The following is a 17,947-nucleotide window of genomic DNA, read 5'->3' as shown; positions in this document are numbered from 1 at the left end:
TTGAATGATCAGTAATATTCAGACTAGTCAGTTGTTGCAGGTCTGAGGCGTCTCACCTGAGCAAAGGACCTCATGAACGGCACGCTGATGTTGCAGGTTCGGTAGAGGCTCATATCATCAGAGTTTGGACACTCGATTGCAATGTCTGAAGGTGCCTGAAAAACAAGCACATTTTCGATTTCAGACCAATGCATTTCTGCGGAGAAAAGCCCACAAATGAAGATCATTACAAAGACATTATGGAGTAAATCACTGAATGGATGAAGACATATTTCATTCATAATTACCCTTAAATGTTTAGGAATTTAAATGGTCAGTGTTTTGTGTTATGAGCACCTATTAGTTTGTGATTACGGAGTTTATTTAGGACAATATTTGGTCGAGATACAACTATTTGAAAATCTGGAATCTGAGGGTGCAAAAAAATCTAAATATTGAGGAAATCGCCTTTAAAGTTGTCCAAATTAAGTTCTTAGCAATGCATATTACTAATCAAAAATTAAGTTTTGATATATTTACAGTAGGACATTTACTAAATATCTTCATGAAACATGATCTTTACTTAATATCCTAATGATCTTTGGCATAAAAGAAAAATCGATAATTTTGACCCATACAATGTTTGTTTTTGGCTATTGCAAAAAATATCCCCCAGCGACTTAACACTGCTTTTGTGCTCCAGGTTCATATATGTGTTGCTCAGTCACTTATCAATGAGATTAGGATGCTGCCTATGAAGTCACTGAGGTAGTTCACTAGGCTTTGGACCAGATCCACACACACTGACTCATAGTTTCCCTTCCACTCTTGGCCTCTTTATCAGCGACCCCTTCCACCTCACGTTTGAATTCCTTCTTTAATGCTCTAAACCCTCATAAATACAGGTTAGACCTGGGCTGAGACTCAGATCAGGGTGTTTTTCCAGAAAACAAACCTTCAGCACCAGACTGGAGAACTGGAGGTTTGGAGAATGCGTGATGTGTAGGATCGTGCCGTACGCATTTTCTCCCCGGTTCTCTAAACGCGCCTCCACCAGCACTTTCCTCCGGCTGGCCTCCACCAGACGCTCGCTGCTCGTTCTCTGATGGACACATGGCGGCCACGAGGAGCGCTCGCGTCGCCCGCAGAACTGCCTGAAAGAGACAGACATAACAGGGTTTCTGAAGGTTTCATCAAGGTACTTGTTTAAGACCTTTTTAAGGAATAAACTGAGGGGAACACAATATGTTCTCAAAATGTAAATGCATAGAGAGTAGACAATGAGTCATATTAGTAACACTTTAAAGTTTGAAAATACAACTTCCAACAGATCTGCATTACTTTTTAATTCTTTTTACAAAAAAATGTAATAAAATACTGTAGTTTTTAACTTGAATAGCTCGGCTCCCAACCACTAGAATATGGGGGGAATCTGTTCACGATGCAAACAAGTGATGTTCTTCATCTTGTTTTTCGACGCAAATGTCTAAAGATTCTTAAATGAAGACATAAGAAGTCTTGTTTTCTGAGAAATGGATCAAAGATTAAGTGAGTTTATGATTAAATAAGAACAAAATATCTGCTAACGGGTTCAGAAAATTGTACCTAATTCATAGCAAAGTTTTTCAAACCCCACTGACAGATTGTTTTCATCTTTTAAGCATAAACTCCATTAGTTGTGTTCAATTATTCAGAAAACATGACTTCATTTTGCATCTATCTTGATTAAAGGATGCTTAGATATTTATACTGGAAAACAAGTCAAAAATACTGAGTAAGAAAATCCATGACTACACTGCAAACAAGTCTTGTTTTCCATTGCAAACATCAAAACATTCTGAAATCATGATACATTTACTTTTTCAGAAAACAAGACACAATATCTTGTCATTTTGCTTCTCAAGTAAATGCATCTTGATTCAAGAATATTTAGACATTTATACTATATAAAACAAGACCAAAATACTAAGTAAGAAAATCCTTTTTGCAGTGTATGAATTTAAGACTTCATACCCAATTTAAGACCTTTTAATGTATGAATTATGACTTTTAAGACCCTGCTTAAGGACTGAGGTGTTTCAGTGTGCGAGGAAGAGCTAAAATGTGCGTTTGAGGACAAACCTGCAATACTATATAAAACAAGACCAAAATACTAAGTAAGAAAATCCTTTTTGCAGTGTATGAATTTAAGACTTCATACCCAATTTAAGACCTTTTAATGTATGAATTATGACTTTTTAAGACCCTGCTTAAGGACTGAGGTGTTTCAGTGTGCGAGGAAGAGCTAAAATGTGCGTTTGAGGACAAACCTGCGATCTAATAGGTCAGAGCTGCTCTGCAGGATGAGGTTGGGAATGCACTGATCATCATTATCACAACCGTTCCAGAATGGTAGCTGGAGAGAAAGAAATGTCATTTGGAAAGGTGCAAGACAAAAGTGTTATGTGTCTGTCTGTCTGTGTGTCTGACCTTTGACTGCAGACTGGTGGGCCACCCGTCGTCCAGCACCGGCCCTTCATCTGCGTTCTGCAGGCCTACGGTAACACTGAAGATCAGGGGTCGCGTGTAATCGGTCACTTCCTGTGTAAACAAACAGAACGATACCATTTTAGCATTGCAAAGATTATTTTTTTACTGCATATTTGTGACCGTGGACCACAAAAGCAGTGTTGAGTCGCTGGGGTATATTTGTAGCAATAGCCAAAAAAACATTGTATGAGTCAAAATTATCGATTTTTCTTTTATGCCAAAAATCATTAGGATATTAAATAAAGATCATGTTCCATGAAGATATTTTGTAAATTTCCTACCGTAAATATACCAAAACTTAATTTTTGATTAGTAATATGCATTGCTAAGAACTTCATTTGGACAACTTTAAAGATGATTTTCTCAATATTTAGATTTTTTTGCACCCTCAGATTCCAGATTTCTAATAGTTGTATCTCGGCCAAATATTGTCCTATCCTAATAAACCATACATCAATGGAAAGATTATTTATTCAGCTTTCATATGATGTATAAATCTCAATTTCGAAAAATGGACCCTTATGACTGGTTTTGTGCTCCAGGGTCACATTTGGTCTTGTTTTCCAGTACAAATATCTAAACATTCCTAAATCAAGATATTTACTAAAATATCAAAATAATGCCAAAATATATATGTTTAAAACCACATGGGGAGATATTTTTCTTGTTTTAAGCATACAGTAAATGCACTTAATTTTTTAATAATTTTTTCTGACTCAATGTTTTAAGAAAGTTAAACAATGTACCTTGATTTAAGAATGATCAGATTTTTATTAAAGATTACCAAGACAAACTCATTTTTTCAGAGGATTAATTTGCACGGATTAATTGTTCACTTTAAGACTAATAATGTGCACTAACAAGATAAATATTGTAAATTTTGATTTCATGGGGACTTTATGAAATCAAATGCATAATGAATAATGCATCCTTGCTGAAAAAAGTATTAATTTCTTGCAACAAAAAACCAAAAAATAAATAAATAAATAATATATATTTTTTCAATCATGACAACTCTCGGAAGACTTTAGCATGGTGATGGATATGACAATGCTAATGTATTTGGTCTTGGCGGAATAGATCTGCTACGCTGCTGCTGAATTGCTGCTGCAGTTGGTTATTGCTGTAGTTGTAGATTATTGCTGCTGCTGCAAGCAAGTACAGGAACTTGCTACTGTTAATGCATACGGCGATACAGTGCCGTGAGTATTTAAGGCATGCTGCTGCTGCACAAATAGTATATAAAATAACCCGTAGAAGATCTATACAGGTGGAGCTGGGGAAGGTGGAGGGTTTCAGAGAAACTCTGAAAGCGCGCTGCAGGAAACTCAAGCGAATGCTAGCCAGCTATATAAATGCAAGGCAGTAAGCTCAACCCGTCAGCCTGCTCCATCTAGAGTTTCATGACTGAACCATACATACATACATACATACATCTTACTGACCCCAAACCTTTAGACCTCAATATAGATGCTAGATTCATTAAAAAATGAGCTGAAATGGATAAAAGTGACTGCAGTGTGAACACATGTACAGAAATTGGCTCACATGAACATGGAAATACACTTGCTGGCAGTAATCCAAGTCCGGCCGCAGGGTGACGTCATGGGGCTGCGGCTCTTCAGTGCTGTCCAACACGGCTCTGGGGAAATATCTGCTCTCCTCGAAACCAAAGCTGTACCTCAGCGCTGAACAGAAAAGCAACATCTCAATGTCAACAATAGCAACATCTCTGTTTATGCATTTCCAAATATATAGTTATTTTATAAGAGCAAATCTGGTTCGTAATGCACCTTATATTCTTAAAAATAAAGCCTCCAAAAGTTTTGTTTTTTAATCATTTTCGTTTCTCCTAAAATCTCAAAACGAGAAATACAAGCTGAAAGAGATTAAACTATGTTATATATAACACACTAAAAATATAGCGCTAAATATCTTTTGATCTTGATTTGAGTTCATGTTGAGATTACAATGGTCTTTTTTGGAAGCAGAGACTTTTATTTTTGCTTATTTATCTCCATTTAATCTTACTGCTGTCTATGAGAAACAATTATGATACAGTATTAAAGAGACTTAATTTGGGATTTGTTTCCCCTCCTATGTGATACCAGGATTTTAATCATTAGCTACAACTTAAACCATTAAGAAAATTATTACTTGAAATAAATAGTAAAAGGTTCAATGAAAAAAAGATATAAAGAAAAATCTTTAAAAACCCACATTTTTAACAATATATATATCATTTTTATTATTATTTCAGCTAGTTGCCATAGCAACATTTCTCATTTTCATTTGATTTAACTTGATGTAATAAAATAACAACTAAAATAACAATTAATTAAATCTATATAAACATACCTTAAAAAAATTACACAGAACAAAATGACTAAAACTTGAAAATGAAAATGGAATATATATAAAAAGCTAATTCAAAATATTAATAAAAACTATAATTAGTATATCAATGATACTAAAGTAACACTGTGTTATACATTCACATCCATTTACATCATATTAAAACTGTCTATTTGAATATTTGTGGAATTATAGTGTATTATAATAATACTTCGTACAGTATTTTATATATTTTTATTTTCACAAGTGATGATGGCTCAAGCCGCCAGTGTTATTTTAGCATCTTTGAGATCGAGTTATATTTTTAAATTACGATTTTTTTAAATTAATCTTAAAACCATATTCCTTCTTTTTGGATTCTCTGTTTTCGTTTTAATTTTAGTTTAAGTAATTTAGTTGTGTCTGTTTTTCAGTTTCAGTTATTTTAGTAAAATTTTTGTATCAAGTTAAACTAAATGAAAATGAAAAATTTTGCTTTGGCAACTAGCTGAAATATAAAAAGATTTTTGTTTTAAATATATATTTTAAAATTTGTTTTATTATTTTATTTCAAGTTTTTTTTTATGGTTTTAGTTTTAGTTAACTATAATAACCCTGTAAGACACAGCTCTGGAAATGGGTGCTAGGTTAAAATTAAAATTAAAATTAGCCCACAAATTACTCACCCTCGAAGCATCCTAGGTGTGTATGACTTTCTTCTTTCAGACGAATCCAGTCGGAGTTATATTAAAAATCGTCTTTGATCTTTCAAACTGTTTCATGGCACTCAGCTGGTGTTGCATTGCTTCAGTCCAAAAGAAGTTAAATAAAAAGCGCCCATCCATAAAAAAATGTCCCACACGGCTCCGGGGGACGAACAAAGGCCTCCTGTAGCGAATCGATGCGTTTTTGTAAGAAAAATGTCCATATTCAAAACGTAATAATCACTTTAATGTAACTTGCGCTCACTGTTGTACACGGAAGCCGTTCTGGTGGATGACGTATGAGGTATGAGGTCGCTCAGAAGTGACGCACACGGAAACACAGCAGAGAGATCAAAACAAAACTCTGGTCACTTATTAGAAGTACAAAAAGAGGATTTGTAAAGAAGAATGTCGGAGGATCCACCCGGAGCTGCTTCTGTGTACAACTGCTTGCGCAAGCTACATTAAAGTGATTATTATGTTTTGAATATGGACATTTTTCTTACAAAAACGCATCGATTCACTACAGGAGGCCTTTGATCACCCCCCGGAGCCGTGTGAGACACTTCTTTTATGGATGGGCGATTTTTATTTAAGTTCTTTTGGACTGATGCATGCAACACCAGCTGAGTGCCATGAAACAGCTTGAAAGATCAAAGACAATTTTAAACATAACTCCGACTGGATTCGTCTGAAAGAAGAAAAGTCATATACACCTAGGATGACTTGAGGGTGAGTAATTTATGGGCTAATTTTCATTTTTGGGTGAACTAACCCTTTAAGCTATTGGTTCATAAGTATGACTCTTAACTTAACCTGCCCCATGTGACGTGTGTAAACTCACCAAAGCAGAACTGCGGCGCCTAAAGCGCCCACAGACAGATCTATGAGCTCATCTCCATTCAAATCCATCATCCCATGCACACTGCGGCCAAAATAACGGAGGCCTGGAGAGATGTCACCAGCGGCTATTCTCTGAGGTAAGGGACAAGAATTAAAAATGAACAAATAAGGTGCAAAAGGTCATACACTCTTAAAAATAAAGGTGCTTCACGATGCCATAGAAGAACCTTTTTGTCTAAATGGTTCCATAAAGAACCTTTAACATCTGAAGAACCTTTCTGTTTCACAAAAGGTTCCTTATGTTGAGACAAAAGGTTCTTGAGATTATAAAAAGGTAAGAAAGAGATGGTTCTTTAAAGAACCTTTGACTGAATGGTTCTTTGTGGAACTAAAAATGGTTCTTCTATGGCATCGCTTGAAGAACCTTTTGAAGCACCTTTATTTTTAAGAGTGTACCTGTTATTATATTCTGGAATGCTGTTTAATCATGTTTATTAAATATCAGTGACTCCCAGTTGAGTCTTACCTGTTTGTATTTGGGTTGGATGCTGTTTTGTTGGCCGTAGAAGAGATAGATGGCTCCCTTGTGATTGTCCTCCAGTGGTGCACCCACTACCAGCTCACTGAAGCCGTCGCCATTCAAGTCCGGAAGAGTGGACATGGCCGCGCCAAACCGAGAATCATGGGTCTTTTCTGATGGTCCAAGAGTCCCATCTGGTATAAAAGAGCCCTGCGGAATAAACAGAGAAAGAAAGACAAGAACATTTTCATTCAATTGGCTGTTTAGAATCGAATACTAGTATACTAACCTTAAGCAAACAATGTTGTCGCATGACCTCGTGGCATCCAAACCATCTGAGACGTTGGTTTGAGGCTCATATTTTTGTTAAAATAATCAGTTGATCCATTATAATTAGTGGTGTGGTCTACACTGGATGCGGCGCGACACGACAAATCCCCAACAGTAAACTCCTGCCTCGCCTGACGTACTGAGACAAAGTTCAAATGATTTGCAACGCCCGCTTTGTCACATCCATTGTGAAAAGCCTCAAGCTGTTGGTTTATTTCATTAATTAATTAATTAACATTTTTTTTGCCTAGTAGAAGTTATGAATGGCCGGTAACTTAATTTAGTAACCAAATTGGCTGATGAGTGAAAAAGTTAAAATTTAAACCATAAATAATAAATAATATAATATAATATAATATATTTAGTGCTGTCAAACCATTAATTGCAATTAATTGCATCCAAAATAAAAGTTTTTGTTTATATAATATATGTGCGTGTACTGTGTATATTTATTATGTATATATAAATATATACTCATACAGTATATATTTTGAAAATATTTACATGTATTTATATGTATATATTTATATTTAATATACAAATATAATTTTTTTTCTTAAATATATACATGCATGTGTGTATATTTATATATACATAATAAATATAAACAGTATATTACACATATATTATATAAACAAATACTTTTATGTTGGATGCGATTCATCGCGATTAATCGTTTGACAGCACTAAATATAATGCAATACAATATATAATATAATGCAATACAATATATAATCTAATATAATACAATATAATATAATATAATATAATATGAACAATGAGTCAGCAATTATAGTGTTCACAAACCATGAGTACACAAAACATGCATATCTTAACAGTTATTCGGCAACAGAAGTTCTTCAGTAAATGCTCTGATCAATTGAGTTCATTCAGTGAAGTATTCATTCACTGATTCAAACTCACTGTAAAACGAGTAATTCCAGGGTCTTTTGAACGATACCTTAAAAGAACAGTCTTATAAGAGTCACTCGTTTGTGAAGTCGCGCTGTGTTCTGTTCAACAAGTAAATAGTTCGCTAAATGACTCACTAAGCGAACCGGCTTACACTGGTCGAGCTGTATGTTAATAAACCACTGAAAAGAATCTGCTCATAAGAATAATTTGCTGGTGAATCGGACTACAGTCGCGAGGTATGTTTGTTTTTACGTTTTTATTTTCAATACACGATCTTTTTACATCATCTTACTGAATTTAGCCTACAAGCTCAAGAAAAATATTAGTGCTGGGCAACGATTAATCTCGATTAATCGCATCCAAAATAAAAGTTTTTGTTTATACAATATATGTGTGTGTACTGTGTATATTTATTATGTATATATAAAGACACGCACATACAGTATATATTTTGAAAATATTTGCATGTATATATTTATATTCATATAATTTATATTATATATAAATATATTCAGTATATCAACATATATTTATTAAATATATACATGCATGTGTGTGTATTTATATATACATAACAAATATACATAGTACACAAACATATATTATGTACACAAAAACTTTTATTTTGGATGCGATTAATCGAGATGAATCGTTGCCCAGCACTAAAAAATATATAGAATTTATTCTGCTGTGGTGCTGTAGATTCAGCGAGAGTTGCGTAAACAAGCGGTGTATAATGAAAACGATGAATAGTATCCTACTTCGAACATAACCCAAGTCTTTCTGTGAACAAGTACTCTTTAAGAAAGCAGTATGGTGTTGTGTTTAGGATGTTGTCACCTGTAAGGTGATGGTGTAGATGTAAACTCTGCCTTTCTCCCACCCTTTGAAGAAGTACATGGGAGCTCCGACAAGGAAAAGATCCGTCAATCCATCGTCATCCAGATCAATCGGTGCCAGCTCACTTCCATAATACGATCCGATCTACAATTCACCAAAACATGCACATATACGTTAGGCCATAGTCTATGTATCTGTTTTGGGTAGTTTCTAGATTGTATTAACAGGGCTGCCAACTTTTGAGTTCAACTTGGAGTGAGAATTCCCACAGCGGGTTGGGTGGGGTACATTGTATTGTACAATTATGGGAAATATAAATATTAAGTTTACAGCAGTTAATTAAGTTGTGTTAAATTATTTTAAGTTTTTTAGGACAAGGACCCCTGGAGCAGGGACCCCTGATGGAAAATGTGCCAAGCAGAGCTACGTATTAAGCATATAGCCTTCAATATTAATAGAAAGGAAACATATTATGATTAAGAATAAATTGCATGTACCCTAATAAAAAAGTTATATATTTAAAATACATTTCATGCTAAGTATAGTTAACAAAAAAAAATAAAAATCAGTCCAAGTGCGCACATCCAGTAGGCAAAAAGCTCAATGTGGGTGCTCCACCACACAAGAATTTGAACCAAAAAAATCTAAGTAGGCACACCACAGCTCCAGAAAATACTAAGTATAGTTCAAATATATTAATATATTTACTGACAGATAACTCGAGACTTATTGATCTAAAAATTATAATTAAACTTTATTTGGAGTACTACTTCTGCATTATGCACATTTCATAATATTAAGTCTAAAATGTGTTTTACTGTCACTTTTGATGAGGATAATAATATCGGTCTTTAAATGCAAGATATTTAAAGTGTACCTGAAGTGCACTTAGCAATATTTCCACTTTAGCACAATCAAATATACTAAGTATATCTTTAGTTGTACTTCAGCACTACTTCCGCACAATGAAAGTGCATACAAAACTAGTTGTTCCAATTTAGCAGAATTTAAGTATACCAGTTTAGTATACTAAAAGTACAAAAGCTGGGCATGTTTTAAGCACATAAATATGAAAATGTATTTGTAGTATACTTAGCATGAAATAAATATATTTCACATACATTTAAGTATATCTATTTTTCACTAGGGTATATTAAGACCATGCATTTTACTGTCAGATGGACAAATACACATTTACTGGAACTTTATAAAAACTGAATTTTTAACATTTTAATTTTAATCTACAGCCTGTTTTTCTATTGCATCAATGATGGAAGACACATTGTGCGGCAGGTTCTTCTGAACTTGCGTTTCAACCCTGAAAGTTCCTGCCGGCTTTACAAACACCAGAAAACAGGAGACGCACTTTATCACATTCCCGTCTAAGTGCTATCCTGAGGGCTCAAACACACACACACACACACACACACACACACACACACGCGCGTCTGGTGCATAACAGGTTGATGGCTAAATGAATGTTGTGGTCAGCGACCGGCAGCGTTTGAACCAGTAAGCGTTTATTGTGTGCATTCACTGCAGGCCATGCGTACACAAACACTCACACACACAGACACACACACACACAAGTGCAGATGAGATGCACATGGGCTGCAGAGACGCCTGCCCATCTGGAGCGGGTGACTGAGTCTAGACCTTCACACGCTGTCTCCTGTCCACACACATGGTCCGCATTAATCTACTGATGTGCCTCTCCAAACACGCCACCATTTGAGAGAGAGGAGGTATGATGGAAAAATGCAGACAGATGGATTAAGGAAGCAGTCAGGGGAAACGTTCACCATTTAGGCCAAGTGCACACTACTACACTCACTAAAGATTTGAGGCACTTTTACATGCACTATTTCATGCAGATTAGCCCTATTATAGATTATTGACAAGGCAGCACGATTTCCATGGAACAACTAACCATGGAATGTTGTTTAAAAGATTGTGGACATTTTGTTCTGATAATGGCAGGAGTAATTTATCAAAAGATGGAGAAGAACATTATAACAAGGCTAATTTTGCACGGACTCGTGGGCTTTTTCATTCTTGCAATTTCATGGTTTTCTGCGGGTCGTTGCCAAGGCATAGGTGTATTACATAGCTGTAGAAAGTCTTAAATTTATTGGCATGGCACTAAATCTTATATGAAATGTAAAAATGAATATCTATAAATATCTACCAATGATGCCAAAAAATCTTGTCGGGAACAGAACAAGAAGCATTAGATGACATTAAAAGACTCTATTTAAAGATCATTTTAAATCTTTACCTATCTTTGCCACTATCCTTCAAATCACTATTTTACCCATTTGTCAGCAATACATTTTTAATCATTTAAAATATAATAAAATTGAGTATAAATTTTGTATTTAGTCATTTGTATTTAGCATGTTAGCAGTAAAATTTATACATTTTGACATTTTATTTTCACAGAAGTTATTAGAAACATTGAAGTAGACACTTTATTTGCACTCTCTCTCTCTCTCTCTCTCTCTCTATATATATATATAATCACATACTTTTTTTTACTTTTTTATCTTATGTCATTTTGCTTCTCAAGTAAATATATCTTGATCTTAAGAATATTTTAGATATTTGCACTGGACAATGATTAAATTACTGAGGAGGAAAATCACTTGTTTGTGCTGTTGCCAATTTATCGTAGTGTCTGTAAGTACTCTCTCAAGTGTGCACACTAGAAATCTTGGCAGGTGGCTACAATTTGGCACTTACATAAAGTACCACAAAGTATTATGGTACTGCCATGCATGGCTCAAAAATAAATATTTTTACTTGGTCTGCCAATATTTTCACTGGCCCCGTTTAAAAAAAATAGTAAATTTTTAATGTTCATATGCTAAAACAGATATTTATTTCTTCATTTAATGTCAAGTATCTTTGCAAAGTATGTATACGTTTTTAATTTGCAGTAAGCCTCACTGTTGAGCCCTGCCATGTTTGTTACCATGGTATTCGTGGAAGTACCACATACTACTTGGAAGTGTAGTGTGTACTTGTCTTTACCTGCTGTCCGTAGAGTGAGTACAGTATGGTGAGGTTGCCGCTGTTGGTCAGCGTAAAGATGACAACTTTCCCCGTGTGGTTGAATCGAGGAGCTCCAGCGACATACAGCTGACCGTGCTGAGCCGAGACGACTGATGACACCATGTACCCTAGAAACAAGTGTCAATTTATACATTATACATGCAGTAAATATGATAAATATTGCCTATACTGGCTTAGAGAAAATACACAATTCAAAAAAACAAATTTTAAGACTAGTTATGAAACTCGCATGTATTTTCTTCCTAGTTTGGTGCTGGTTAGTTAAGTAGCCTTAAATGTCTTAAAATTAGTCCATGCTACATATGTAAGATGTATGATAGTTTGCATGGGGAACAGACTGAAATGTATGTCTTTATTCATTGAACATGTTTCTTTCCATACCTAATGATTCCTTCCTTTCAAACTTGGCAGGTCATTTTTGATTGCAATGCATGCAAAAACCAATGCCGACATCCGATATTTGGTCTTCATTTGGTGAGTTTTGCTATGTGCATGCATAAATTAAACTGGTAAAGAATAGAGTGAACATTCTTAACCATTTCTTTTATGTTCTACAGAAGAAAGTCAGTCATTTTTGAACTTGAGGGTGAGTGTATATATTCATTTTTGTCAGTCATGGAATCAGATCCTCATTTGGTACTGACCAAAAATGCTACATATGTAAGATGTATGATAGTTTGCATGGGGAACAGACTGAAATGTATGTCTTTATTCATTGAACATGTTTCTTTCCATACCTAATGATTCCTTCCTTTCAAACTTGGCAGGTCATTTTTGATTGCAATGCATGCAAAAACCAATGCCGACATCCGATATTTGGTCTTCATTTGGTGAGTTTTGCTATGTGCATGCATAAATTAAACTGGTAAAGAATAGAGTGAACATTCTTAACCATTTCTTTTATGTTCTACAGAAGAAAGTCAGTCGTTTTTTGAACTTGAGGGTGAGTGTATATATTCATTTTTGTCAGTCATGGAATCAGATCCTCATTTGGTACTGACCAAAAACGTTTCTTACCCAGATATGCTCCATGGTTCTTCAGTTCCTCTGGGAACTCTTTCATGTACGAGGACTTGGGTGGGATGACTTTACCATGACGGGTCTCTTTCAGAACAGCTCCGTTCCAGTCATATGCCCCAACGGCACCGACCAGAATACCATCCTTTAAGAGAACGGTTTTCATATTCAGTTGTTTACATTTACTTTTATCATAAACCATTGCACTTTTATGAAAGGGAAATGCACGTACAGTCATAAGTGAAAGAGAAAAAAACACAGCGTGTTGAATCAGAGATCTGGGTTCATGTACCTGCAGTGAGAACTCAGTGAGTGTTCTGGGATGATGACTAATGGCCTGGCAGTGACTTCAGCGGTATAGAGAATGCAAACAGAGAGTTTTGCCAAACCTCTCCTGCACCGATCCTAGAGCTCCTGCCAAAACTCTGCACTGCATTAACATCTGGGACTTTAGTATTCAAATCCATAAGGAACTGCCCATTCCCAACCAATACCACCACTACACTCAAATACGCTTGGTCATACTGTAGTCCTACTCCAGTTCAGACTGAATGTCCAGTACTAACTAACTAACTAAATGAATGACCCATGCACAACTCAACGGCACAATGCTAGAAAGCTGTAAGAGGTTAAGGGAATTGCAAGCAGTTGCTAAAGTGTTGGTTTAATGGGTTTCTACGCAGTTGCATTGTGTTATTTTAGTACAATTTATGTAATATTGCAGTATTTATTAATATTTTAAATTAGCTTTAATGTTTTCATTTAATGTGCTTTGGCAATTTGATAAATCTTGTTTTTAATTTTTTTACTTTATTACAGTATTTATTAATATATTAAACTAGCTTTGATTTTTTTAATTTTAAGTTTTAGCAAGTCTTTTAAATGTATTTGTCTATTTAATTTAATTATATTTCTATTTTGCTTACATTTGTTTTTAATTTAAGTTTTAGTCATTTCAGTCTATCGCCAATGCAACATTTCTATCTTTAGGTTTTTTTTACGTTTTTCCATCTAATATTTTATTTTATTTCAGCTTGATTTCAATTACTAAGTTTTTTTTAAGTTCGTTTTTTAAGTTCTAAGTTGTAACATGTTTCTATACTGTTACCTAGGTGTTCTGGGTGACTGCTTGGAGTAGTTTTTAGTGTGTTGCTAAGGTGTTGCTATGTGGTTGCTTACTGGCCCAAGTCAAAAGTGTCACATTTTCCCCCTGTTTAAGTAGATTTTTTTAGACATTTTTTTGACATTTTTCCTGTTTAAGTTTTTTTAGTCATTTAATAGTTTAATTCTCCAACATGCATCATACTTCAAATGTAAATTTTATATCAGCCAGGTTTTGAACACATTTTCAAAAAAGTTGCTATATAGGAGTTTTCAAGCAGCAAACCATGAAAGTCTTATGAAGTAATATTAACCACAGAAAACCACTATTCTAAAAATGTATTAGATATTCCCGAGGGAAACTCTGGCTTGAAAATGCCAGTTATCTCCTGCTGTTTAGACTATAAACTGAACAGCTTCGTAGTGACAACTGGCTTAGCAAACACCACTAATAATACACTACACAAACCATATTCTCCAAGAGGAAGACTCAGTCAATTTGCAGTTTAATGCACAGGAGAGATATTTTCCATACAAACGGTGGTCGTGTCAGGGATCGGGACCACCCTTTGTGATTAAGCGGACAGAAAAGTCTCCGGCTTTGATATCCTGGATGCATGCGAGCGAGAGCAGCAGTCATCTGTGAGTCTGACTGGAGGCCTAAACTCGCTGCGTTCACTGCCAAAGTTTTCCTCATGCAATGTCGACGTGGACACTTTGACAGAGTTCCATGGCACATTTGCACAATAAACTCTCTCCAATACACACTGTGTGTTGTTCCATTCGCTTTTTATTAGCAGTGCTTGCAAAGGCAAACCCCTGAACAAACCCTTAATATACCCAGAGTATTAAACTTCAGTATGTAACGTTTGTGCTAAAGAAATAAAGAAATAAATAATGCCTCAAATTGTGTGGATTATTGAGGAAAACACTAGCAACCACCCAGAACACCAAGCAACCATCTAAGTAAAAAAAATCCAAGTAAAAACCATTCATGTCTTAACAAATTGGCAGTGGTTTCAATAGTTAAATGTAGTTAGGTGACATTTTGCCATTTATAATGTAATGTTATTGTGGCCATGCACTCTGTCTTTGCTCTTTAATATTTTGCAGGCGCATAAAGAGGATAATTAATGTGACTATGTTTTATTGTCATCAACATGAACACGAACATGGATCCATTTCAGCATTTTGAGCACTAATAACTAATAATTTCTGAGACAGCTTGGAGTAGATTAAAGGTAAAACAAACCAAAAAAAACATTATTTTAGTATTACATTGAAATATTTAGATGTATTCTAATAAATAAGTATTTCTTGAAAGGAATTTCGGTGAAAAGAAATGTGCCCAAATGTGCAGTTTTCAATTATATTTGAAATTCATCTTATTTTTATATTTTCTCTTAATTTTAGTTAAAGTAATTTTGTTGTGTATTTGTCATTTTTATTTTATTTTAATGTCTATTTCTGTTTTATTTAGTTTGAGTTATTTTAGTACTGAGAAATGTATCACACACACACACACACGCACACACACACACACACACACACACACACACACACACACACACACACACACACACATATAAGGTGCTTGCCTTTATATAAATGTTACATAAATGTAGCACAATTATGCTGCCTCGTAAGATCCTTCTTTTATCAAAAATCTCAAGCTGCAACATGCTTTGTGGCGAAAGCAATCCCAGAATGCGTTGCAGGCTCAGAGATGCAGACAATGTGAGATAAATGTTAATTCTAAAATTAACTCAATATTTGTGTTTTCTTTGGATTTTAATGCTTGCTGAAGTCCCACGTTGTGTGCTAATGTCAAACTCTATTAGAATCAGTTGTAATTGCTATTTGCATGACACACTAGACCTTTTGAGAGATCCAAATCAGTCACTTATGAGATTTTATATCATTTTCGTTTTTGATTCTATTCAGTTTCATCTATTTCACCAATGTAGACATCTGACAGCAAGGTTTTGGAACAGAGTGTATGAGTTTTTCTAGGCCTGGCAGCTCTTTACGAAACAAAAGCAGTGAAATCTAGTATGCCGTGTCCATGTCAGCGGCCCAAGCTAATAAACCAACTTCCAAACGTTTTATTTCCATCTGATTAGGTTTTATTTACTGCAGTCTTGATGGACGCCAAACTCTTTTCCTTATAAAAAACAAAACAAAGTCATTCCTTTAAAAACATTTGCAGCCACAAGCAAATAAGGCCTTTACAAATAGAGTCACATGTCCAAGTGTGCACATAAAAGACAAGGGCACGTGTGTGAGAGTGTTCGCTCGAGGAGCCTAATTCAACAAAACCACATGTGTTCTCTGGACCTCGTTCCCTGGGAGAAGTCAAGAATGAAAAAAAATAAAAAAACTTTCCGAGACGTTATCTCCCATCTCGAATTGCCACTGTCAAGAGCGGTTCCTGGAATCCAACAGTGAAAGTTATGAAAAAAAAATTATTTTTCTTTGGGTAAGTTGTCCTTCATCTAACACAAAAGGAGCCCCAGACCTTCAAACCCCTCTCCTGTATGAGATTACTCAAACCGAGAGGGAAGGCGTGAAAAATAGTCTTCCCGACCCTCAGAAGCCGGTCTAAGCTGTTTTCATGCTGCTCACAGCATGTGGAGCGGCTTCAAACATAAACAAGCCTTATTTTAATTGAAAGAGTGGCGTTCCATGCTTCTGTCGGGGCCTAAAAGGACGTGCCTCAGGTTTGTTTTCCCATGGGCACTGAGCGGTAAACGAATCAATCTATCAGTGACTCTTTAGTTTGACTGATTCCGTAGTTTCTGCTCCAGGCTAATGGAAGAGCGTCAAACTCAATCACAGAGTGCAAAAAGCAAAATAACAGCATTTCATGCACCTCACTGAGGACGTAATATAATTCTCCGCACATTAGCGCTGTTGTCAATATTTATATTTCTTCTGTTTGGAACGGATGAAGACGCACTCACCTCTACGATATGTGAGGAGAATCCAGCTTGAGACATCTGCAGACCAAAGGCCGTACCGTTCTGGTTGGTGCCTGCAGAAAAGTCAAAAAATACTAAGAAAACTAGACTGTGGTGGTAACAGTGCAAACATCACTGCAGCGATGCTAATGTGCTGCTAATGCTATGCAGTTTCTATGGTCTTCTGAGTTGTTTTTATGTTGCTATGCGTTTGCTAAGGGTTTCTTATGTTGCTATGTGGTTGCTGGGGAGCTCTGAGTGGTTCTTAAGTTGCTATTCAGTTCCTAAGGTGTTCTGACAGGTTTTTATGTTGCTATGCAGTTTCTAGGGTGTTCCAAGTGTCTTATGTTGCTATGCAGTTGCTAAGGTGTTCTGAGTTGTTTTTATGTTGCTATGCAGTTTCTAGGGTGTTCCAAGTGTCTTATGTTGCTATGCAGTTGCTAAGGTGTTCTGAGAGGTTCTTAAGTTGCTATGCAGTTGCTAGTGTATTCTGAGTTGTTTTTATGTTGCTATGCGGTCGCTAAGGGGTTCTGAGTGGTTCTTATGTTGCTATGCAGTTGCTAAGGTATTCTGAGAGGTTCTTATGTTGCTATGCAGTTGCTAAGATGTTCTGAGTTGTTTTTATGTTGCTATGCGGTTGCTAAGATGTTCCGAGTTGTTCTTATGTTGCTATGTGGTTGCTGGGGAGTTCTGAGTGGTTCTTAAGTTGCTATTCAGTTCCTAAGGTGTTCTGACAGGTTTTTGTGTTGCTATGCAGTTTCTAGGGTGTTCCAAGTGTCTTATGTTGCTATGCAGTTGCT

At 35.6% G+C, this 17,947-nt stretch overlaps 1 protein-coding gene across 1 annotated transcript in view; it reads right to left on the bottom strand.

Annotated features, from left to right (window-relative positions):
• Positions 1–17,947, bottom strand: part of itga11b (integrin, alpha 11b) — a 47,667-nt gene that overhangs the window by 14,300 nt on the left and 15,420 nt on the right. Inside the window, exons 10-21 of the mRNA XM_016230764.1 lie at positions 17,151–17,221; positions 13,087–13,231; positions 12,028–12,176; positions 8,995–9,138; positions 6,916–7,119; positions 6,391–6,521; positions 4,385–4,387; positions 4,057–4,240; positions 2,449–2,559; positions 2,289–2,374; positions 935–1,133; positions 57–155 (exon numbers count right to left, since the gene is read on the bottom strand). Coding sequence (XP_016086250.1) covers positions 57–155; positions 935–1,133; positions 2,289–2,374; positions 2,449–2,559; positions 4,057–4,240; positions 4,385–4,387; positions 6,391–6,521; positions 6,916–7,119; positions 8,995–9,138; positions 12,028–12,176; positions 13,087–13,231; positions 17,151–17,221 — 1,526 coding nt within the window. The remainder of the gene's footprint in view (positions 1–56; positions 156–934; positions 1,134–2,288; positions 2,375–2,448; positions 2,560–4,056; positions 4,241–4,384; positions 4,388–6,390; positions 6,522–6,915; positions 7,120–8,994; positions 9,139–12,027; positions 12,177–13,086; positions 13,232–17,150; positions 17,222–17,947) is intronic.

This window comes from Sinocyclocheilus grahami, unplaced genomic scaffold, assembly GCF_001515645.1.
Source record: "Sinocyclocheilus grahami isolate Dianchi unplaced genomic scaffold, SAMN03320097.WGS_v1.1 scaffold377.1, whole genome shotgun sequence".
NCBI classification, from domain to species: domain Eukaryota; kingdom Metazoa; phylum Chordata; class Actinopteri; order Cypriniformes; family Cyprinidae; genus Sinocyclocheilus; species Sinocyclocheilus grahami.
This window is presented reverse-complemented; position numbering and strand designations above follow the sequence as displayed.